We start from the raw sequence: 25,862 nt of genomic DNA, 5'->3' as shown, positions 1-25,862 counted from the left end.
TCTTCATACAAATAAATGTCTGATGGGCAACACTGGTAGCACTGGGAGAGGGGTATGCTATGATCTGAGTACCTTCAGCCCTAGAATACTACCCTGAAGGTCATTTGAAATGCCTTATTCATCTCTGGCACCCTCAGTTCAGGAATGCTGGAGAGGAACAGAACAGGAATTACTAGGTAGGAAGAGTCTCTTTGGATGAGATCTTAAGATGGAACAATCATGTTATCTCCTTTAGAAAAAAACAGAAGTTTTCTATTTCTTGCTTGGAAGAGTCAAGCTTCCCAAAACAGGAGATTTTCCAAGTAAGAAAAGTTATTATTATTATTTTTCAAAACATCAAATCATGGTGACTTTTGGGTCTTATGAGCTGCATAATAGTTTCTGTGTTGTACAGTTTCAGAGGAAGTATTAATTTTGGCAGATACACAGGCAGAACATGAGTCTTTTTGAAAAAGGACTTGATCCTGGGACCAAGCCAAGGGTTGGCCAGGCTAACAAGAAAGAAAAATGCAAACCTAGATTTTTTTTTTTTAAAGGAACAAAATACTACCACCCACTGACTCCATTGCCTCTAGTTACTATTCAGACCTTAGAACTAAATTGAAATATTCATTTATCCGGGACTTTCTCCCAGTCAGACATTATTGGTTGAAGTCATAATTTATTGGGCTATGAGCACTTGATTATATAAACATTTCTCCATTTAACAGACCCAGCCATCCTTGTAATAGATTTTATAATTACCCCAGCTATATTGCCCCAGTGATGAAGCTGCAGTACAAACATAATTTGGAGGAACATATCTGGAAAGAAAAGGGTCTTACCATTGCATCTGCTTTATGCTTCATCCGTTTAGCTTCTTGCATAAAATAGTCTGCACTGCGTGGCCTACAGGAGAGAATATTAAATGTCATTATTGTGTAAGTGCAGGATCTTTGGAAAATATTCTTCCCTTTTGCTCAAACTTGAATCACAGTTTCCAAAGTCGGTTTAATATGGAATCAAGCATTTTTGCATTCCCAAATTACTGCCTATCTGTAAAATATCATAATTCCTTTTCTCTTACATTAGCTATTCAAAACACGCTCAATATCTGCAGATAGTGTACATCTACAATGATTTTAATTGGGTTCCCCAGTGGTTAATTTGTGAATTAGATTTCTTATTGCATGGCTGAGGAAACAAAAAAAACCTTATTTTACATGAAATTTGTATACAGTAATTCCTTTTTACTGTAAAGATCATAAATATACCTCATAATAACTGTATAGATATGTATGGGTGAGTACACTTATGTATTCTTAGGAAAGTACGTGTCGCTTATATGCATAAATGGCACCTACAGTTGTATCTATCTATATATAATTATTTTAAGGCTTCACGGTGAAACATGAAAAGAGGTAATACTGTATCATTATATTCCAATTATAATGAAGTTAATTGTAAAGTGATGTCTACCTTGTAACAATTCAAAGTAGCATGTATTCTCCAGAGTTCTGATTAGCTGGCTGGTAAACATTAACAGCAGACATGTGCATTATTGAAACAATAGCCCCTGCCAGCACTAACTCTGCTGGGAGATGAAAGTAATTCATACAGAGACCAATCTGAGTGTGTGTAATGACCCCAAGTTACGCAAAGCTACTCAGCAGACAGCACCTTTAAATGCTTAGTCTGATAGATTTTTAAAAATCTACATACCGTAGAGATCATTAGCCCAAGCTTTTTATATTATGGGTCTTTATGTAATCAATAAACTTGATCTATTCATGAATATCCAATATAAGCCAGGACTCCTCCAATGAGTTAAGATGTAAGAAGTGATGTTAATCACGGACTGACTCACCTATTGTTACATGCTTATTCTGAACTCTCTTCTTTCAGATTCTAATGGGTCTTTTTCCTTACTTCAATATTAGGGGTCAGAGCATCCTTTTATCTAACGAGGTCAAAATGCTTGGAAAAACCATGTGTACCATGATAATGACATTGCAATCCCAAACTTCTATCTTCATTTTAATGGTTTTAATCAATCAAGCAAATAAACAAACCAGCAGCATAACAAATAATTAGTTTCGAGTATAAATCATGGAGGCAAGAAAAAGACCTTGGTTTTCTGTCTTTGAATTTCCCCGTAAAATATTGTATTCCTGTGGTAATGTGCTGAGAATATTTTACTTTTCCAACAAGGAGATAAGGAACATAGCTGCAGAATTTCCTTAATGCGTAATATTAAACTCCCCATCTTTGGTTCATCATCCCTCTATCATTCTTACTGCCACTCCGGCCTGAAACCTTCCATTCGTCTCGGTAGGTCTTTGTGGCAGGTGGGACCAGAGGTTTCCTTTAGAGGAAGGCCTTCTCCTACTGGCTCTGCTTCCTCTAGGTCATTTCCTAGATGTTCACACATCTTCCATTTGAATGGGTTTTGGGTGCCTTTGCATATGTTATTTCCTTCTTTGTCCACACATTGACCTTTGAACACCTTTTGGATATTGGTCTTGGATTCCAAGTCTGATGATTTACATTTTTATTGTTACTGTCTTTGTTTTTTAATGGATTTTATTTTTCAGAGCAGTCTTAGGTTCACAACAAAATTGAATGGCAAGTATAGAGAGTTTAGAGAGTTGTCATATACCTCCTGCCCCTCTCTCCCCAGCCTCCCTTACATACCTTAACATCCCTCACCAGAGTGGCACATTTGTTACAACTGATGAACCTACACTGACACATCATTATCACCCCAAATCCAGAGTTACATTAGGGTTCACTTCTGGTGTTGTATATTCTGTAAGGTTTAACAAATGTATATTGACATTTATCTACTACCATTATAGTATCATAGAGCAGAGTTTCATTGCCCTAAAAATCCTTTAGATTATTTTTTGTTCATCTTTTTGCTGAATGTCCCAGCATAGAATACCAGATTCTACCTCTAGTCCAGACCCAGACCTGACTCCTGACCTTCAGAGGAGTTCCCAGAGCCTATCTACTCAGGAGAGGAGTTCCAGTATCTTCATCCATTCCTCTTCCCTGTTATCAGATGCTGTGAGTGCATCCTCCTTGTAAACATCCTTTCTTTTCTTGGTTAGCACATCCACTACCCAAACCTAGGCTTTCATCACCTTTCTTGGCTTCTCGTTTTGCTCTGCTCCAACCTGTCCTGAGCTTTAACCCTTGACCAGTGTTCGTAAAACATGGCTTTCATTATGTCACCATCCTACTTACAGGCCTAAAATCAATCTCCAGATCCCACAGGATCAAATCTCAGTTCAGGCCCCCAGTGATCTTGCCTAGCCTCCTTAATGGTATCAGTTAGTCACCAAGGCTCTGAACCACAGCCTGGGGTGGCTTCCTCACTGTGTTGTTCACATGCCATCTCTGTCTTAGAACCTCTCTGCTCCTCCCTTTCCTCTCACCTGGAACACCCTGCTCACTGACTGCACATACAGTGAATGCCTTCTATGAGCCAAATGTTACCTCTCCCTCAAATTCTTATGCTGTGGGGCCTTGCTTGTGAACTCTGGTCCACACTTACCCCTGTCCTTCCTCGATGCACCTTCTTCTTTACACTATACTTCTAGGCATTTAATTATCTTCTGATCTCTAGGGCTACCATCCTTGCACGTGGACAGCTCTGTAGCTGGTACATTTTTAGTAGGGAATATGCCATGGACATCTTTGATCATCCCCACCCTATGGTTTTAGGCACATGGTAGAAGGTACATGAACCCCCCCTTGAATAGCACTGAATTCATTTTGAGCTTAGAAGAGAGTGGTGGCTTCAGATGGGGTGCAGCATCACAGCCAATAAGCCAGAGAACGTCTCCATGGCAACTTGAAATTCTCCACATCATTATCCACTCCACACTCTAGTATATGAGTTTGGTCAATTTTTTCTTGCCTGGTTCTGTAGACCCTGTCACTAACAGATCATCATTTCAAATGCATTCGTTTTCATGAAAGGATTCTCTGGCAATCAGCTATGGCATCTGAGTTTTAACTAGCCTTCTAAGTTACCTTTAGGGATGGCAGTGTCTAATTCCTCATATATGTTTCTTGATCAACATTGTTTTCTTTTTAAACAATTTTTATTTAATTTCTGATTAATATTTTTAATTTTTAATTTTTTTGTTTAAATTCAATTTGCCAGCTTATAGTATAACACCCTCAACATTGTTTTCATCTACAGCATGTAAATGTATTTTTAAAATTTGATATGGAGGTTGAGTTACAAACTCTCACAATACTGTACGGAGGTAAGTAACACATCTAATTTTCTGACTGTATCATAGCAGCTGACACTAACCTGAGATGATAGGAAAAAATGTACCATCCGGAGGCCATTTACAAACACATTAGTTAGAATTCTCATATTCGCATGTAATGGAGGGCTCACTATACTGAGTCACTGCAGATTGCCTGATGATTGGCTCATTTTCTCCTTTCAGGTGATTTCTAGTGCCACGCTCCTAGATCAGAACATCACTGAGGCAATGGGGCCAAGTGGATGCCACTGAAGACTAGCCAGCAGCACAGTGGATGCATGCTATCATGAAGGCATCACTCTGACAGCAATGTACAAGTCAGGAGGAATGCAGAACTGTTGTCGCTACTGTGGCAGTTACACACTATGACTTGGCCAAGGTACTACAATAAAATCTAATTATTTCGGTGTTCAAACAGATTTGTGATCTAATCTAATTTTTTTTTTACATGAAAAGCCTAAGGTCTTCATTTTTCATTTAGATAATAACCTTCCTCATATTTTTTTTTTCACAGTGATGGTAATTTTATGACAATACATGAATAAACCTAATACAAGTTCAATTAAACATCATACATGTAACTAACTGTGTATCTTGGGTGCTTCAGAAATGGGACTCGTGAGTGATCTTTTTAAAAGCCAAGGCTTAGCCATGTGTATCTTTGTTGTAAGAGCTCTCTGTAACAACAGCAAAGAAAAAACATCTGAACACTTGATCCAAATAGAATGTTTTCTTTCTTCTCCTCACCCTCCCACTGCCCCACCTAAACATGCAGCCTTAGTTCTGAGCAGCCACAGGGTTTGAGCTACCCCGATATTTCTTCTGGCAGAAGAGTATTAAAGCAACCTTGCTTTTTGTTCTGCTCCGTGGCTGGGATCTAGTTGAATGGTCTCCCATGGAGAGGCTGGCAGCCTTCTTTCTGTAATTCCTACCTCAGTGAAATGTGCCCCCCCCTTCCCCAGCAGAGCCGCCTGTTTTGTGAAAACTGGCAGCGATGGGAGCTCAGTGTGTTTGAACAAACAGGTTCCTTGGCACAGCAGAAATCTGGATAATTTTCTTAGGGAAGTTGAAGTCCAAATCAGACAAGTAGGCAACTGCATACCAAATGAACTCATCATCCCATATCCTGTCAGCTTGTCATCTGATAAGCCCCATGGGTGTTACTGTGTCCCTCAGCTTTGAGTTATTCTCTTCACAAAGAAGGAAGCATGATGAGTTAAATACAGGCATCCCTCTACTTTCTGAAAATTCGAGGTATGCCACTTTGCTTTTACGAAAGACCTAGAATGGTTTTTGCTAACCTGGAGAGGATTTTCACTCTTCTGAAAAAAGCCTTACTGTGCCGATGGAGGTCTTTCTTAAAAATGGAGTAGTGCAAAGCGATATGTTGGAAAGCCGGGATGCTCTTCGCTTTACACAATTTTGACTTACAAATGGTTTCATAGGAACGCTCTACCCTCAGACAGCGGGAGAACCTGTAATTCTTTTTAATCCACTTCAGAGTCAGGGTCGCTGGCGTGCTGGTGTTGGCCTTATGACTGCTTCTTGAAGGAGGTAGGCACACTGCATTTAAGCAGCTGTTTTTGTTTCCATTAGCTTGATGCTGGCGGGGACCCCAGAATCTCAAGAACCTGGCTTCTCAGAATCACAAGTGACCACTCATCGTGTCACATACAGGCCATGGGCCCTTGTGTGCAACTGCTTCTCTCCTGGTTGTGACAGAGAACAGCGTGTTTTCTAGGACACACAGGCTAAGTGTGGCAGGTTTTTGTCATTCAGTCACAAGCAATTTTCTGTTGAAATAGAAACTCATCAGTTTGATTGTTGTTCTTCTCTGGGTGTGATATTTCAAATAAAACATTTTACAAATGATCAGAAAAGTAAGATTTCCACTAGGGAGGTCTGAAAGACCTTGTTTTCCAGTACTCCCCATGGCCTCAAGCCTAGTCTGTCTGTCTGTCTCTCTGTTTCAGTTAGAACAAAATAACTTGGCTGAGGGACTGGGATCTCTTAAAAGGGAAAATCCTATGTAAAGAACATAAGTGCTTGTGGTTTACCAGGAAAGGTGGGGAAAGTGAGACCCTCAGGAGAAAAACCAATGGCCACAGCACGCTCTCCATGGGAGCACCTTGCGCCATGTACTATCACCTACTTGAGGATTTCAGTTGGTGTCCTTTGACTAAATCAACACAAGAGATCTGACCTTTAACGTACTAGACTCTTCCCGTTCTCTATAAGATTAAATCCTTTTAGCTATGACATTGTGGAGCATAATTACATCACAAATGCCAAATCCTTCTTCCTTCCCGGCCAGCCACATTACACAAACCATGGCCTTCAGTGCCGTGTAGCTGAGGGAGTCTTTTTTTTTTTTTTTTTAATAAAGATTTTATTTATGTATTCATGAGAGACATGGAGAGAGAGGCAGAGACATACGCAGAGGGAGAAGCAGGCTCCCCACAGGGAGCCTGATGCGGGACTGGATCCCAGGACCCCAGGATCACACCCTGAGCGGAAGGCAGACGCTCAACATTGAGCCACTCAGGTGCCCTGAGGGAGTCTTCTCAATGTTGGGAGGTTTAAAGTAGCTGGGCTCTGGTTACTAGTGCCACGGGGACAGATGGAACGTTTGGTGGTTTTGCTGAATGTGATGATCGTGACCAACTCTTCCTTGTGAAATATGGGCAGGAGACAGTGCATCCTTCTGGGAGCAGCAGGCAGTTCTGGCACTCAGGATTCGCTGGCTTCCCAAACCAGCAATATGGCTGGTGGGAAAGGAGACTTGATTTCTCAGCCAAGCATTTCACCACTTAGCTCGGCTCAGGACTTCTGTACTGAGGCCTTCATGACACAGTTGTTCTCTCTCAATTTTCCCAGGCCAAGAACTCCCGTCACTAATTATGACACAAAGTAATTTACAGCTCGTGGCTTCGCACTAATAAGATCAGTTTCTAGGCTTTGAGTTGAATCAAGTGCTGTCACTCATTGACATAAATTCTTACAGATTTTTTTTTAACAAAAGTTTGGCAATCACACCAGTGTCACCTTAAAACCGTGGCTGTCAAGTAGTGAGTGTCGAGCATGGCTAAATGTCGGGGAGGAGGTGCAGTCACACTGCTGCCAATCTGAGCCTACAAATTCTGCAGAACAAGTTGACCTGGATCACGTTTTTAAAAATAAGTGTTATTTCATTCAGTCCCATCTGCATCCTGGAGACACAAACTGGTGCCTGTTTAATTGGTAAGTAACATAGGAAAAGGGGCTTAGAAGTCCATGAATTTAAATCTACCTGCATGGAGATTCCTTATATTCGTGGGGGAATAAATTGTAGGCATTACTCTCCTGGGAATGTTATTCTAATTCAGCTGTGTTCATTCAGCACTTGTTATTAAGCGCCCACTGAATTCAGCTGTTGTCTGAATTGCATGTTTATTCAACCATTAACCAGTATTTATATACAAAAGGATGAGTTTACTTTTTTCCTAAAAGCTACATGATGCAGCTTTAAAAATTAAATGGCAGGGTGGCATCTGTTCCTTTTTGGATCACTGTAACTGGATTTCCATCAACTCTAAATTACTCCTGGGCTATTTTTCTAGCACTTTCTTTCTTTCTTTTCTACTGGTGCCCTCTCTGGTTGTTTCACAGCTTGTTGACAAGTGAGAAGTCAAGGAAAGTGACAGGAGCCAGGTCCTTGTCTGTCAACAGAGGCTGCTGGTGGGGAGGTTGGTGCAGAGCAGAGCAGAGCAGGAGGAGACTGAAGTTTTGTGGTCCCCAGGCACCTTCCTGGGGAAGCCACTCATGTGCCTCCCCAGGCCCCGCATTAATAACTGAGGATTAATTAATTGCATATCCTAGCTCCAGCCAGTGTGCCAGCACATACCAACTGGACCTGGGAGACATTCTGTATAAGTTTAGGTGGCTTTCCTCCTAGTGATCTCTTAAGGGACATGGATTTTTATTGTTTTAAGGAAGAAATAATGCCTGGTTTGGCTTTTCAAGCTTCAAAGATCTTCCCAAGACTTTCTTTCTTTTTTTTTTTTAACAAACTTTTTATTTTATTTTTCTAATTTGTATTTATTTATGATAGGCACACACAGAGAGAGAGAGAGAGGCAGAGACAAAGGCAGAGGGAGAAGCAGGCTCCATGCACCGGGAGCCCGATGTGGGACTCGATCCTGGGTCTCCAGGATCGCGCCCTGGGCCAAAGGCAGGCGCCAAACCACTGCGCCACCCAGGGATCCCTTCCCAAGACTTTCTTAGTTCAGTGGTTGAGTGGCTGTTTGAGTTGCATGTTTATTTTACTGTTATGGATTTCAAGTCAATTGGGACACATGGCAATTGGAACATGACATCTATCTCTCCATATGAGGTATATGTAAGAGTGCTTCTTTATTATATTATATCTATAATGGTAAAAAGAGAAACAGTTTTATTGTAGCTGTCAGCCAGAAAAATTATACATATTGTTAATGGGAAGAACGAATGATAACAGCTTTTTCGTTGACATAGATACTGAAAAAATTATATTAGCAATAGCCCTGGCAGATTGAGAAACATTTCCTCTTGTAAATGGTCCAAGAAACTGCAGATCGAAGTACGGCCATTTAGTTGTTGCTGTTTCTGACTTAGCTTTTTGGTCCATATATTGGAAAATTCCTTACATTTAAATGTTCTATATGTGTGCTTAATATCATTGTATCAATACATGTGGTACCATTGTATGTGTATTAAAATACCATGCCCTTAACAACAACACCCGCTGGAAATGTTGGATGTGTTAAGCACCTCAGAGTCTAATGCACGTTGTGTTTGATCATGTTGTTAGATTATGACTTCTGAATGTAAATTGCCATGTTGTCATCAGACACAATTCTAATCTCCGGTTTTTACAAATGGCTAGAGCTAGAGCTCACACGAACAATTTATACTACCAAACCTAATTATATATGTAGTTGACTGAGGGACTGTCCTCCCACTACATGCACCCACTCCGGGGATTAATGACCACTTCCCTTGCTGCATGCTTAGGGCAGTGGAGAAACCGAGGAGAGGGGAGGTGGTGAGGGCCAGGAGGAGACTGTGATGGGGCTGAGTGCAGCTGCAGCCGCCATGGGAAGAAGAGAAAAATACATGCCCTCTTGGGCCACCCTTAAACTTTCATAAATCCAATTATCTTGGAATATGTTCAGTAAGTGGAACAAACCAAAAGTGTGGATTTGGCTTTCAGCTCCCAAATTCTGTGCCTTTAATTAGCTCACTGAAGTCCAAGTGTAAATTAAGGACTACAACTTAGTCCTCTCATTTCTCAGAGAAGTCTATGGGGTGAATAAATAGAGCGCGTCTATACCCTGGGTGAAGTCAGGGCTGGAGAAGAGGATGTGTAGAAGATGAGGATGGAATAGTCATCACTTCTACACAGATGGTCTCCCTCATGAGATCTCAACTAACTGGGTCTTAGGAGAGCCTCTGGAAGAAAGGTGTCATGACTCATTTTTCCTGATAAGGGAGTTGGAACTCGAAGACATTTGGCACCTTTTATTTTTCCAATTTTGGGTGGGGTTAGTGATTTATAGTCTGTCCCCTCATATAAGCGAGTGGAGGACAGGATGCTCCGTGCTGGGCACTGTTTCACCCCATGCACTGGATGCTTGTTAAACAGTTATCATTGAAAACAGGATTCAAGCCAAACTCTTGAAACCATATCTTCTGTCTTCTAGGCTTGTCCTTGACATTTATTTTTTTCCCCTAGGAGCCTAAGTAATTTTCAGTATCATTTTATCACTTCTCCTAGAAGGATGATAGGATATTTTTTTCCTGTATAAGTACTGTTAATACTATTATAAAGAACATAGCATTTTAGAAGAAAACAAGCCAGGAGTGAGTCGCTATTATCCTTTGCCTGTTATAATTTACAAAACCAAGAATGTTTCTCTTTCTGGTTGCATACAACTGCCAACAGTCCAAAATGCAGGTGCTCAGAAAAGTTAAGACTCACAGATGCCACTTGCCTTAGCTTCCTGACATCCTGGACGCAACCGCAGTAGCTCTGGCTGTTGTAGCCATTCAAAAAGCCCACTAGGACTCAGGGGTGCATTCAAAGTTAAGCTCCAGTTCCCTTTGAGAAGGCAACACTTACCCTAACCAAGTCATGCATATAAAAACCTTCTACTCAAGGAGTTTCTGTTTTACCATGCCCCTCACCATATCAACAAAGAGTCCACACTCACATATCATCGAAGACAAGTTTCTGCCTCTTGCAATCCCTGTGGCCGTTGGAACCTGGAGACCATGGCTCTGTTTGTGGCCGTGACTTGTGGAGAACGTTTTCGGAATTGTTGTGAGCAGCTTTCTAAACAAAATAACATACCATTCTTTTAAAAACGGGCCACCTGGCTGAAAGAGCAACCCATTGTTCTGTTAGGACTGATGATTTCTTTTGTCTACATAATGAACAAGGAAATACATGCGTTCCAGTTCTTGTGCTGAGGGCTTTTACACGTGTTGTCAAATGTCATTCTTATAACAGTACTGAAAGGGAAGTTCTCAGTTGCCCACTATCATGGGTCCAGAAACTGAAGTTAGCTGAGTTTAAGTAACTTGCCCAAGTTCAAATAGCTATTGTGGGTGACGCCTCGGGCCTAAGACTCAAGCTCCTACTTTTTCCCAGTTGGTCAGACCTATGGCTCTCCAAGGTGAATTCTGCATCAGAATCATTGCAGGGTTGGTAGTGGTGGTGGTGGTGGTGGTGGTGGTGGTCTGTCAACACATAGATGGCTGGACCCCCACCCCTCCAGAGTTGAATTTAGTAGGTGTGGAGTGCGGCCTGAGAACATCACATTTCTAGCAAGTTCCAGGTGATGCTGATCCAGAAACCAAGCTTTCAGAACTGCTGAGTTATACTCCCTTGCAAAAGAAAAGTCATTCAGGTCACAAATGGACTGATTCTCATTAGCTGTCTGTTAAGAATAGGAAAAGGCAAAGGGAATAAATAGAAATTATTTAAAATGTGTTTTTAAAAGGAACACTATTGATCTGTGAAAAATTAAAAAAATCTTATTCCCTGCAGATTCAGATATTTATAGAACACCTATTGTGTGCTAGACCCATGAATCATAAAGCAACTGTCTTTGGTTATGAGATTCAAATAGATCCCTCTGAAGTAAATAAAATGTGTTGAGTGTGTATAAATGCTTCTTTAAATATGGAATGATTTTTTTTGTGCAGGTCAAGCCTCTTTGTTGTTAAGAGCTCCTAGGACTCTGCATTTCCTTTTTGGCACTCAGGGCAGTCATTATGGATGTGTGTGGTCTCCTGTCTATGTCATTCTCTTCAGCTAGACTGTGAGCTTCACACAGGCACAGACTGAATCTGTTAGATCATCGCTAGACCTCCATTGCTTGGCAGTGCCTGGCACATGGTAAGTACTTGCTCAATAAACATCTGTTTGGTGAAAGAATGACTGAATAAAGACTGTAATTATTTTACGATTCTCTAGACATCATGGTTGCTTTTATATTAGGATCGGGAGGTGAAGAAATGTTTTGTGTTTTAATTTGAATCAGCAGTTTTTTATTCCAGGTTTTTCTTTCTTTTTTTTTTTTTTAAGATTTTACTTATTTATTCATGAGACACACACACACACACACACACACACACACACATACACACAGAGGCAGAGACACAGGCAGAGGGAGAAGCAGGCTCCATGCAGGGAGCCTGACGTGGGACTCGATCCTGGGACTCTAGGATCACGCCCTGGGCCGAAGGCAGGCACTAAACCGCTGAGCCACCCAGGGATCCCCTAGGATTTTCTAGTGGGGTCTTCTAGATTCTGTGAGTCTAGAATTAAAGATAATTGATCCCAAATAAGGGTGCATCAGTGGGTTATTAATTTCCTGATGTAACAAGATGTCAGCTCTTGCCAGACCTTCTACCAATTATTTTACCTCTAGAACATTAAATACTGCCTCCCTCATCTTTCCTTGCAGGGCCCTCTTCTCATGTCTCATTTCTCTCCCTGCCTCACAAAGCCCTGCTGGTACTGATAGCACGGTGGTGACCTGAGAGAATTTGGAAGGAGAGTTTGGAATTAAAGAATGTGTCCCAGAGGATGCATGATCCAGGACCACCAGTGGCCGTAAAGAGGAACCAACATGAAGTATTAGTTGTATAGGTATCCAGGGGCTGTCAGTTCTTCAGATAATAGTAGGTCATTAAAATCTTTTCGCCACTATTTTGCAAATGAAACCAGCTCAGAGAGATGAAGCAACTGGCTTGAAGTCACATTTTGACTAAGATATGAGGCTAGACAGACTGTGGACCCCAGTCTCCTGCCCTTCCTGAGGGCAGTGCCGGCAGCTGGAATCATCCCTGGGAAGGGTGGTGGAGAAAGGGTGATAGCAGGGTCCCACAATTCAGTCACTATAAGCTGGTCACCAAGAGTGGAGTGGGAGTCCCAGATTTAACTCTGCCCTGGGGCAAGGAATATTTCCAAATGAAAAGGTTGGTTGTTGGTCCCAAACTCCCAATTTACAATGCCTTGGGATAGTACTCCTTTGGGGCCATTTCTCTTCAGAGTGGGAAATGCAATCCTGCCAAGAAGTGTGCTAAGCAGAAGAGGCTTGCAATGCTTCCTCTGCTGTCTTCTGGAGCTCTCTGTGGGAGGAGGTAATGGGGCATGCTCGTTCACCAGGTCTTCCCAGGGCAGCATTTAGGGATTCTTGCAGGACCTCAAGCATGTGTTTAGGCTGTGCTGGGCTAGAGACAGAAGAGGACAGGGGTGTGTTCAATTTCATTTTTATTTTAACTGGGAAAGGAAGGGAATCAACATACCGTGAGGTCTCCAGCATGAGACTGCAGCTGGCTCTCAGCCTTATGCTTTTTGTTGGAGGAAGCAGAAGTGAAGTTGCCATTTGATCTGCTAGAAGAAGTTAAGTCCTCACTGGAGTATTTGTGTTTAGATGCATCAGAGAGGGGTGAGATGGGTGACCGGAGCACTTTTTCATTTTTATTTATTGGTATTGCCAAGCTGAAAAAGGAAATCACAGTAATGGAATGTCACACAGTCAGCACAGGGAAAGGTAAATGTTTTATATATGACCCAAACCTCCTATTTAAAACCTATTGGTAGGAAGGTGTTTTTTGAGAATTATTATACCAGGAAACAATTTTGTGGCCTTAGGACCATAGCAAACAATAAGTAAATTTTACTCATTGTTTCCTTCCTTGTCTTATCAGGATGAATAATAATTCTGGTGTTAAATGACTAAGACTAATAAGACTTTCATCTTTCTGAGTTTTTCATCCAAGGATCTCAAAATACACAACACTTACTGCTCTCCTAACAAGTCTAAGCAGCAAGTAATGGGAAAGTCAATCACATGGTACATGAGTTCTCTACTTCTAAAAGGACTTTTGCTAACACCTGAGCTTGTACTAATTATTATATAGAGAATAATGGAATCACAGAATAATTTGCAAAGTATGAGGCCAACTTTCATTTGTTAGGTTTCTGGGCTAACCAGATAGTGGTCAGAACAAACACAGAATAGAAAACTCTAATTAAAAGTTATATTTTCTGAGGGTGCCAGGGTAGCTCAGTGGGTTAAGTGTCCGACTCTTGATTTCAGCTTAGGTCTTCATTTCAGCTCAAGAGATGAAGCCCCACATTGGCCTCTGGGCTGGGTGTGGAGCCTGCTTAAGATTCTCTTTCTCCCTTTGCCCCTTCCCCTTCCCTCTCTAAAAAAAAAGTTATATTTTCTGATTTCTAGTTCCTTATTTCACCTCCCAAATTAATTGTTTATGCCAGAGGAAGACAAATACTGTAAAATTTCACTTATATGTACAACCTAAAAAGCAAAACAAATGAACAATCACAAATGTTGAATCACTATGTTATATAACTGAAACTAACATAATATTGTATGTCAACTATACATCAATTAAAACAAAAAACCCCCAAACTAATGAGTAAAACTTTTGGTTATGCGTGAACATAACTCCCCCCAAAATTAACCATCAAAGAAGGGAGTCACATGTATTTGAATCTTTGCAGTGTATGTTATATTGATAGGCCTCTCTCTGTTACTTTACCCTGAAAAAAAAATTGAAGGAAGACACGCAATAACCTGAAATAAACTCCAACATTGCTAATTTGGGATGCTCATAGAAGTCACTTAACAGAGTTAGTTAAAAAAGGGTAAATCCATTTAACAAAAACTTAGTCACTATTCCTGCAGTTATTACTTCTTAATTGCACATGTTGGTTATCACTGCAAACAAGCCGTTAAAAGTCACTTCAAAAAGCAATTTCCTTACGTTGGTGGTCACAGTGTAGAAATTACAAACACAGCCCTTTAGAACAGATAATAAAGCCAAGGTTCTTAATGTTAAAGTAACAAGGTTCTTAGTGTCATGCAAATTGATCTGTGTAGGGATAGAGTATCTGGTGATTGATTTCTGGTTCAAAAAGTACTGTGCATCTAACAACCTAGAAGTGAGAAGATGTGTTCTGGAAAACTCCATGAAGCAAATAAAAAATGGCTTAGTTAGTGATGATGAAGAGACTGATGTTGAAGATAGATGTGAACAGTCTGTATATAATTGTGTCTTGACATGTGAGTGAACAAAGTCATACTTCTAAACCTCTATTATGTTTTTTTAATTTTTAATTTTTTAAAGATTTTATTTATTTATTCATGAGAAATACAGAGACGCAGAGACATAGGCAGAGGGGGAAGTAGGCTCCCCACAGGGAGTCCGATGTGGGACTTGATCCCAGGACCCCAGGATCATGACCTGAGCCAAAGGCGGACGCTTAACCACTTAGCCACCAACGCGCCCCATCTTATGCGGTTTTAAATGTTCATAGAAAACTAAATTATTGTATTAAATATTGTTATGGACATAGGACTATTTCTTCATCATTATAAGTTTCCATACTCAAGTTGACCAAAAGAACTTGCTCTGGATCTCATCTTTGGGAGAGGTGTTCCCCTTGCATATGTTCCTGAGGTACATGGACCACCTTTCATAGAAGGAATTCAAAACACTCTTACATGCAAGTGTCACTATGTAACATAAATAAAGCTACTGGAGTTAGACGCTCTGCCAGGCAAAGGCTCTAGAGCAAGAGCTTTTATCCTGCCTGGGGTCTGTGAACTTGGGTGGGAAAAAGTTACAACTTCTCATTGAAATGGAGCATTCCCAGAGTAGTGGTTGGGCAGGAGTAGTGTTAGCAATGCTTGATTGTGTCATCAGTAGGAAACCACAGGTATCCTTGTGTCATGTCATAGTTGTTGCAGACATCTCAAAATATTGTTTATATCTATTCATCACTACTTAGAGATTACAGCAGTTACTAGGACCTGCTAGAAAGGCTTTCAATGCACTAACAAAGAAGCACATTTACAACTATATCACACATTTAAAAAAGACACCTTGGAACCACATTTTCCTCATCATGTTTCCCCAGTATTTTGGGAGACCACCTACTAGGCCCAGAGCACTGTGGGCTGGGCCAGCTTGCACACACACTCTCTCGCTCAACCTTCAAGAGCTCTCGCCTTCTTTCCCAAGGTGACTCTCACACTGCAGTGCGCCTGTGCTCGTGTATCCTCACTCTCCAATTTCCTCTTTGAGTTTTAGTACTGCTCTACATCTTCTCCTAACCTTTCAGTTTACATTTTTATGTGTTGTGCTGAAACATTAATCTCCCCTTAAAAATTCTATGTACACAGTCAGGGAGAGTGAGGAGTGTCTTAGCAGAGGAAAAGTGGTTTCTGAGCTGTGGTATTTCTAAATGGAAAGAGCTTCTATGACTGATGATAAGCTACTCACTTCTAATAAATATTGGGGACCTTGCCTTGCTAGAAAGCCATTTGTCACAGGGGATTTGGTGCAATGTGGGTCTGTCTGGAAACCCTTTAGAGGAGTAACTGGGTGCCATTTAACCTTGGAGACACAGATCCTGCCTAATGCTACAATTTTAGTCTATAAGCGATTCCCCTCAAAGTTTATATTTCTTCAACCATGTAATAAGCTTAGTGTTCTTACGGGTTTAGTGGCTATTAAAATAAGGGTTTGAAAATTCAGTTACTAAGTTTTCAGAGGGAAGGTGTTGTCTTTGAGAGCACAAGTCTTTGAGAGTAACCCGTCTTTTGTTAGAAAGAAGTACTGACGCTGTATCTGGGGTTGTGACACGCGGACACCTCTGGGCATAATTATTAGCTTTAGGTTAGATCAAAGGAAACAAGTCTAGGGACCCAGACCAGAGCAGGCATTAAAAGTTCTGACTCTCCTCCAACATGGTACCTGCCTTTCAGACCCAGAGATCCGTCCGGCTCACCTCTTACCTTCAATGGAACACGCATACCTGTTGATGTTCATGCTGCAATGGTTTGCAGATAAAGTATTATTGGCAGAGGTGGTCAGTCGCAAAGAGCTCTCTTTCTCTCCCTGGGCCTTCTTGACCTCCCTGTAATCGTCTTCATTGTCACACTGCATGGAAATAAGCAAAAGCCAATCAGCTTTGGATTTCAAGGGATCATAATGAGCTCCCATCACAACCTTCCACAGAACAGGGCCTCCTGAGAGACCAGCTCACTCAGTTTCTCTGGCAAGGGTCTGGAGCAGCAGTATGTTTGCTGTGTTCTTGCCCCTGTTCTAGGCTCCCGGACAGCTCCTCAACCATGAAATCTGTCATTTTTACTACTGACAGTTTATTGAGAGGAAAAGCATGACCCTGCGATCACTGTTAGAGAGAGCACACTGTGAATGATGAAAATTGGTCTACCATCAACACATCTGATTTAGCTCTCCAAAGGCAACCTGTTCTGAATTCACACTATATGTTCAGTGTCTCTCATTTTGGCATTTCTTCATATCTGAATAAAGTACAACCACCATATCCTGAGCTTAATGCCATAAAGGCAATGACAAGCCTAGACCTTTCTTTTGAAATTTATGGCTTTTATGAATTTCAAGCAAAGGTTGTTACCTCTTGGTGTCTTAATTCTAGTTAACAATAACTATCCTTTGACATCTTAGAATCCTTAATGTACCTTTTTATAGAAGAGTATTTCAATGGAATTCTTGTTTCCATGATTGTGGTTACCTTTTACATGTGTATTAGGGTGCAGTGTAAACACACTCAACAAAGTTCTATTGTTGGTGAGAAAGCTGTTACTATAGTAACAGTATATTCACGGCTCTTAGCAGTGTTTTCCAGGAGACAAGTGCTGGCTTCAAAGATAAAAAAACTTTGACCTTCTCTGTCTAGCTGGGATTGTCACACAGCCTCTGTCACAGGATCCCAGATGCTCACACTGAATAGTGACCCCAAGAAGGTTGCAAACCAAAGCTCCGAATCCCTAGTCTTCTGCTCCGGGGTTCTAGCAGGTTCTAGATTCTGAACCTTTGGCAGCCATGTCTATGGTGTCCCAGTACTGAGTCTTAACACCTCAGATGCTGAGTGAAGACTGGTATGAAAATGTCCTTTCACTTCTCTGTGTATGTATTTAATGATGATTAATCAGATTTCAGGAGGAGGGGTAGGTGTCAGGCTTAGTATAAATGAAGTTTCATAAGTTGAAAAATTTTTTAAAAGGCCATCATAAATTACTTAAATATAGAATATTATGGAATTTATATGTATGTCTTTCTGCACATCTCTGTATGTATGTTTAGATAGCTACATGTATTTCTAAACAATATTTATAAATTTCTAGTTATGCATATTTTTTATAACTGTTTTTCTCTGTCTCTCTTTCTTTCCAGTAGTCTATCCATTCCCATAAATCCAATAAGTAATGAGGAGGGCAGGGTAGCTAGAGGGAAACAGAAAGGAAGAGGGGTAGAGAAGTAGTAAGCTACGCTGTATCACTGTACTATATGGTCTGAACCTGACAATACCTCTGCAAGGATATCACCATTTTACAAAGGAAGAAACTGAAGTACAGAGAAGTAAGGTCCCCTGATTAAGGTTATCCAGGAGGGGCCAACTACATAATTTGCAGGGTTCAGTGTAGAATGAAAACACTGAGCCCCTTTGTCAAAACGCAGGAATATATCCTCGATTTTGGCTTGGTGAAAGTTTTTGAATTTGACACCAAAACCAAAGATAACAAAAGCAAAAATAAACACGTAGGACTATATCAAATCGAAAAGCTTCTGCCCAGCAAAGAAAACCATCAACAAAATGAAAAGGCAACCTACTGAATGGGAGACAACATTTGCAAGTATACAATAAGAGGTTAATATCCAAAATATATAAAGAACTCATACAACTCAATAGCAAAAACACAACCCCATTAAACAATGGGGGGCAGAGAATCTGAACAGATATTTAGATGCCATACAGATAGTCAACAAATAAATGAGAAGATACTCAACATCACTAATCATCAGGCAAATGCAAATCAAAACCACAATAAGATCACTTCACAACTGTTAGAACTGCTAAAATAAAAAAAAATGCAAGAAATAACAAGTGTTGGCGAGGATGAGAAAGTGGACCCTTGTGAACTGATGGTGGGAATGTAAACTGATGCAGCTGCTCTGGAGAACAGTATGGAGGGCCCCCCCCCATTAAAACTATAATTATCATATGATCTAGCAATTCCAATTTGGGGTATTTAACTGAGGAAAAAGAAAACACTAACTCAAAAAGATATTATGTAGCCCCATACTCATTGCAACATTCATCACAATAGCCAACACATGAAACAACCTAAATGTCTGTCAATGGATGAATGGATAAAGAAGATGAGGTGTGTGTGTGCATGTGTGTATAATAGAATATTATTTAGTCATAAAAAATGAAATCCTGCCATTTGCAACAGCGTGGATAGAACTTGAGGACATTTTATTAAGTGAAGTGAGTCAGACAGAAAAAGATAAATACCATGTGACCTCACTTCCACGTGGAATCTAAAAACAAAATCCGTAAAATGAAAAAAAGCCCAAGCTTGTATATAGTCACTATATTGGTGGTTGCCTGAAGTTGAGGGTGAGGGGTGGGCAAAATGGGTGAAGGGGGTCAAAATGTACAAATTTCCAGTTATAAAATGAGTAAGTCATGGAGCTGTAATGTTACAGCATGGTGACTATAGTTAATACTACCCCGTATTTGAAGGTAGCTAGGAGAATGGATCTTGAATGTTCCCATGAGAAAAAAAAATTATAACTACGTATAGTGATGGATATTAACTGGATTTATTGCTCTGATAATTTTGCAATATTTATAAAAACTGAATCATTATATTGTATACCTGAAACTAATTAATGTCAATTATACCTCAAAAAATAAATTGAAAGAAAAAAAGCAGGCAAAGAGTAGTGTTATAAAGTTCTAAAGTAGAAAAAATTTTCCTGCCTGTCAAAGTCTCTCTCTTGACTTGTCATGGTGGTGTTTAATTACTATTTCATATTGTGTTCCTTGAGGCATGTGGATATGTGGGGGGCGCAGGCTGACGGAAGTGCTGGGGCCAATCCTGTGACTATGCACATGCACATGGCCCAACAGGGGAGGTTTTCCCCCTGCCTGCCAGTTGTATAGAGGCAGGGAAGTCCAGCCAGGTATTTCCCCTTTCCATGGCCCACCCCTCAACCCCCAGGCAAATCTGCAACCCCTAGGAGATTGCAGTCCCCTCTCTGAGACCTCTCAGGTCCTGGGTTAGGGTTGGGTGAGATGCCTATGTTAACCTGCCTTGGCCCCTGGCTTTGGGGAGCAGTGCAGGTGCCTGGAGGGAGATGGGGACCGGAAGGCTGCACAGGGCCTGCTTCTACAATGTGTTGCCATAAGTGTTTCAGTATGGGAGTGATGATGGAAACTTCTTCTGGAAGCCGTTTTGCTAACTTTGGAGTGCTGAGGGGCCAAAGGGCCAGCAGAACCTGTCCTGGGGGAACCAGGCAGGAGGTAGGACCACGTGTATGTCAGAGTTCCACAGGTCCCCTCCATCATGCCACACTGAAAAACACAAGTTCAGAGAGAAAATGACTTTCAAGATGGCAACCACAAGCATTAAATTCCAAGCACAGAGTCCTTCTGGGCAGGGGCCCTGTGGGGAAAGTACTACACAACCTTCAGACTGACTTTTTATTGGAAAGCCTGGAGCCAGACAGGCCGGGTTCACCCCTAGCCCTTGTGTGAACCTGGTGCAAGATGCTTTAGGCTCCCTGGGCTTCAGTTCTCTCATCTGTAAAACCACTGTGACAAAAATACTTGCCTCATAAAGTCATAAAGATTGAATGAATGAATATGTACAAAGTGCTGAAACAGCATCACTCATGGGCTCATAATATGTACGTCAAGTGTTGTTAAAGATTTTCTTCTAAATTTGGAACCATCCACAATACTGCAATCTTTGGTTTATCACCCCTGATATTTTTTGCTGTGGTAACAACTTACTTTTGAAGGTAACCATAACAGGAGGGGCTCAAACTCCTCAAAATTGGCTTTAATTTATGGTGAAGTTATTCCTGCCCTCAAGCGTCTGCAAACACTGCTGGATATCTGGGTCTGCTTCCAGATGGGTGGCCAGCTCTCTCTGCATTTGGGCCATCTTTCTTACTCCGCGCCTTCCCGGTTCGCTCTGGGTTCTCTTTTTTGGTGCCACATCATCCCCGGTTCCCTGATGACTCAATGTTTCTCTTCCTTCTCCTCAGGTCCCTGTTCCCAGGCCCTCTCAACCACTGGGTTCTCCTTGGTCAAGGTTACCGGGAGTAGCAGGCTGGTGCTCCCCCTCCTAGGCCCGTCCACCCACCACCAGGCGGCCGGCACTTATTTCATGCTTCACCCTAGTCACAGCCTTAAACTCTACGAGGCTCTTGGCTTCTTAGGTCCATGACTGGTCAAGGTCCCCTGTCCCTTCCAGCAAAGAGTGAGGTGCACCACGTGATCAGCCTTTCTACTGGTCCAGCAGCCAGCCTGCCTGTGCACACACTTGGTAAGGATTTCTCGTATGCCTATCCACCTGCTGTGGGACTGGGCTTAATGATCTCTACCGATAAAATGGGACTACGAGTGGTGTTTCGTCATCAAGCAGTTCTGAGGATTTAATGGAGTTAATCTACGTCAAGTACTTATGTGTGTGGCATATACCTGGTGCTACAGGAATGTTTGCTGAGCAAGGACACACGTAACACTCCCGCTGCCTGTCCACTGCGGACCAGCAGCCCCCGTGGGCTTCCCCACTTCCCCACGACTTAAGGGAAAGCCAGCCCTCCCTCCCCGCCCACCTTCAGCCCCAGGCCCACCTTGCGTTTCCTCTTGGATTTTGGCAAAGCCTTTTCGGCAGGAGCGTCAGACGGATGGCTTGGCTGCGTGCTCTCGGCGTCCTTGGCTGCAGGGGCATTCAAGACCCCGGGCTCCTGGGGCAGGTGTTCTGGGATCCTGGACAGCAGGGTCAGGTCAATTTTGACCCAGAGAGACCTGACCTCATCGCTGTCCTTCAAGGGGGAGAGAAGTTCGTTGCGGCCGAAAGGGACGAGCGTGTAGAACTGCTCCTCCAGCTCCTTGGCAATGTCGCTGGTGGTCCTGGCATTGATGGAGCCTACGGGGGCCCGGGGGCCACCGCCACTGCTGATGGGGCCCGCAGCCTCCTTCAGCCTCTGGTCACTCGCCGAGGAGGCGGCGGCGGCCACGGCCTGCGCTTTGGACAGAGGGTACTCCTCTTGCTCAGACTCCAGGTCCGAGTCCGAGGAGGAGGAGGAAGAGGAGGATTCTGTGTCTATGAACTCCTTGGATTTGGGGACGATCCTGCTCAGCCCCCGCGTGCGGCGCTTCTCGCAGGTCACCGAGGAGCGCAGCTCCTTGCGGTGGCTCGTTCTGCTGTTGCCGCAGGGCCTGGTCTTGGCGGGCTCCGGGGGGCCCACCACGCTCGCCCCCAGCGCATCGGCAGCCGCGGGCTCCTCGGGCCGGTGGCAGTTGGTGGCGTCGCCGGCGGCGGTCCTGTCGGTGCGCCGGGTGGGCTTCTTGCCCGCGGCCCTCCGGGCGGGCGCAGGTGTGCTCTCGGCGGGCGCACCGGGCACGGCGGGCGGCTGGGCGGCTGCGCTCACGGCCACGGCCACGGCGGCGGGCGGGGACTTCTGCTTCACTCCCTTGCTCCCCGGGGCCTTGTTCGCAGTCCTTGGCCTCTGCTCCTCCTTGCAGGCGCTCTTGATGTCCTTGTCTCGCAGGCTGGCTTGGCACACGTCGGCCAGCTTCGCACAGTCCTGCACTTCCTCTTTCGCAGGAGCGTAGTATTGATTGCTCTCTGGCCCGTGGCTCTCATTTTGGATCAGAATAGGTGGCTTGTGGGGATTAACTTTGTTTAGCCATTTGTCCAGCTGCCACTTGTTAGAGGACGCTGGTTCAGCCTAAAAGCAGAAAACCGGCAACAAACATCTTTTATTAGACTCACTTAAAAGATGCTCGGCTGCTCTGAATCTTCACTTACTCCCCTAAGTATCTGAACAGAAAACCAAGGGGCTGCAAGCAACAGCAAAATGGAAGCAGTAGGTGTGTGTGGCCACGGCTGGACTGGCCCACGGGACGCAGGGATGGTGTCCCTTTTCTGTCCCGAGGCACTTATGTATCAGCGCAGTAGTATGAAACCTATTTGGAAAAAATCAGAGGCCATCCCTGTGCTTCATGAGAACTGGTTTCCAGCCCTTTTGAGTGTTATACGATGTATATTTTTTATAATCATACATACATAAACTTGAGATTCCAGGATTAACTGGGGGATAGTATGGAGGCGCTGAACGTTAAAGCACACATTTTTTTGTAAGACTGAAAAATTCAGAGGAAATTAAAAGGGGGGACTAAATAGAACCTGTAATCCCAAGCAATTAACATATAATTTCCGTGGTGAAGGCAAGTAGGGTATGGTAATTTAACAGTAGAAGCAGTAACTTTTTTTTGGGGGGGGGTGGCTTGTTTAGTGGCAGAGAACTCCTATTTCAAAGGGAACTCGTGTGCCCCATATGCTTTGCCAGCTGGATTTGGTTAGTTCATCCTCAACCTGCTTCCATTCTGCTTTGCTGGAAATGTTTCAGAAGCGGAAATGATGATGGGAACGGAACTTTTTCTGCACGCGGTTTTGTTAACTTAGAGCAAATCATGGCTGTATAGGTTTTAAACTCTGCCCCACGGATTGGTTCCAGGGAGTCTGTGAACACCCTGACACAGGGTGCTGTGTAGATGCCTTTTTTCTGAGAGAGGTCCAGAGTTTTCATTCAAGTCTCTAGAGATCTATGGCTCATAAAAAGGCTAAGAATTGATGATTTTACAGAGTGTAAATACTTTTGAATTCTAATACAAGTCCATTTTTTTCCAGCATCTATGATTATTAATAGAAAAAAGGGTGTACTGGTAAGTGTAAAAACATTAGAGTGTTTTCCTATTTGTGACTGCACATGACATGGGGGAAATATTTTTGACTTTTTAAAGTGATGTATTTTTCCTTCCCTGTGGCCTCCCACCCTCTGAATTTGTGGCATCCATTGTTTCAGGAGATTAGTTTCCAGTCAATAAAGGAGGCACTGCTTACCTTTTGCATTTAAACTTGATTGGTTCAAGTCTAGAGCAAGTCATGCTCCCTTGGAGGAGAAAATCTTTTTCATACTTTTTCATACAGAATACTTTCCTAAATCTTGTCTGTATGTGTCAAAATTTGTTTTTCAACAATGAGGTCCAGGTTCAGTGCAGACCTTGGGGGCACAGGCACATGCAGCAAGGATTTGAGGGGAGTGGTGCAGGCAACGTCATGGAGTCAGCTGGGGCTGGACACAGCTTAAGACATGGGAAGCCTCTGATGGGCTAGAGATGCCTGGGGCCAAGATGAAGAGGCCACAGAGTATGGGCACCAGGCACTGGGGCTGTGGCAGGGACCATGGACATCCTGCTGGTTCCCCCAAAAGAGATGAGGTCAACTGTACTTCAGGGAACACCACATAAAGTGTCCAGTGACTGGGAAGGACAAATGACATTTCAGGGGAGGCCAGCACAAGGATCTGGGGCCCTTCTCCCATGGCAGTGAGGATGGAGAGGCTTTACCCTGGGACATAGGGATGAGGGGAGACCCTCATGGACTCGATGGGGAATGTGGCCTTTGATTGGACTTTGTTTGTTTGTTTTCATATACCAAAAGGACCAGGGCAAGATGCAAAAGAACAAAAAGTTATCATTTTGCATGTCTAAGTTGTTCTATTTAAGTTCTGACCTCACTTTATTTTGGTTTCTCCAGAGAAAGGGAGCACAGGAATCCTAACAGCACGCCCAGCCCATACTGCAATGGGAGATGCATGCAATAGAGAGAGCAGGACAACAGGGCACAAAATAGCTCTGTGGCCAAGGGGAAGCTCTCACCTTTCCTGGGATTAGCTGAGTGTGAATGAAAGCTAATTTGGTGGCAAACAATGTATGGCTTCAGATAGCATCTCCTCCTTGTCCCACTTCTCTCTCTACATGACCATTGGCAACTTGATGACTTGTGTGCCTCAGCTTCCCTAGTGTAATGGGACATGGCCAATCTGAATGGATGCTGAAGGGGCCTCTTGCAGAAAGGGGACACGTTTGGGGGGAGGGTGCAAACATTTATGGCAGAGCATGCACTCACACTGGCCCTGCCACCATGTTTAACACTAGCTCACCCTCACTCCCACCACACTGAGCTTTCTGTAGCTTACACCTTACGTGAGAGAACACAGCCCAAAACACGGCTGCACACAGGGAGATTTGCACTAAAATTTCCTGATGGGAGCATTAACAGTGAAGGGGAGAATTTAATAAATTTAGTATGAGCCCATTGCCTGATGTGCTTTAGGGTCATTTTTTCCTGCACTTCACAGCTGAAAAAATCAGTCTCAAGTACCATTTTCAACACATCACTAAATCACACTCCCTTTCTTAAGGATCTACGATGACCTCTGATTGCCTCTCAGAAGAAATCCAAATGCCTTGGGCTGGTTTTCAAGGGCATCTTTCATCTTACAGCCATCTCTCATGGCTGAACACCTACAGTATGCTCCCCACTTTACACATATCATCTAATTTAATCTATACAGATCAGAAATATTATGATCCCTAGTTTGAAGATGAGGCTAAGAGAGGTTAAGTGACATGTCCAAAGCTGCAGAGCTACCAAGACTAAACCCGTATCTGTCTGTAATAGGTTAGGGAGGTCAAGTGCTGTGACTTTGCTCCTAGTAAGAACAAAATGCGAATGTCATTGGGCTTTTGCTCAAATTATATCACTTATTCCTTAGAACAGCTTTATAGATGAGGCAGGACAGGAATATTCACCATTGTGGGGAGGAGGCAATTGTGGCCAAGGAAGTTTAAATGGTGAAGAGAAAAAAAAAATGGTGAAGAGCTAAAAGATGAATTAAACTGACTTTATCCTGACACTCCTCAAAATCATGTGACCAGGCTCTCTTTGTCCCACACAGCACCTATGACTTGTGGAACACTGCTCTAGGGAGCTCTGTGTGCTCGTGTGCAGTGCTAGCTGAGGGGGAAGGTGCATCCCCCCGTGAATGCTCTGACATGAAAGGATGCACCATGCCAGGAAAGATGATGAGACTCAAGTCAAGAAAACTGGGCTGAGA

General features: G+C 42.9%; 1 protein-coding gene across 3 annotated transcripts in view; it reads right to left on the bottom strand.

The window, feature by feature from the left end:
• AFF3 (ALF transcription elongation factor 3) overlaps positions 1-25,862 on the bottom strand; it is a 521,186-nt gene that overhangs the window by 18,262 nt on the left and 477,062 nt on the right. For all 3 annotated transcript variants that reach the window (XM_055329104.1, XM_055329106.1, XM_055329107.1), the window contains exons 12-16: positions 21,528-22,628; positions 16,645-16,769; positions 13,104-13,299; positions 10,499-10,620; positions 825-888 (exon numbers count right to left, since the gene is read on the bottom strand). In XM_055329104.1, the coding sequence (XP_055185079.1) occupies positions 825-888; positions 10,499-10,620; positions 13,104-13,299; positions 16,645-16,769; positions 21,528-22,628 (1,608 nt within the window). The remainder of the gene's footprint in view (positions 1-824; positions 889-10,498; positions 10,621-13,103; positions 13,300-16,644; positions 16,770-21,527; positions 22,629-25,862) is intronic.

Source organism: Nyctereutes procyonoides, unplaced genomic scaffold (assembly GCF_905146905.1).
Source record: "Nyctereutes procyonoides isolate TBG_1078 unplaced genomic scaffold, NYPRO_anot_genome, whole genome shotgun sequence".
Lineage (NCBI taxonomy): Eukaryota > Metazoa > Chordata > Mammalia > Carnivora > Canidae > Nyctereutes > Nyctereutes procyonoides.
The sequence above is the reverse complement of the archived record's forward strand: the minus strand, read 5'-3'. Positions and strand labels throughout refer to the sequence as shown.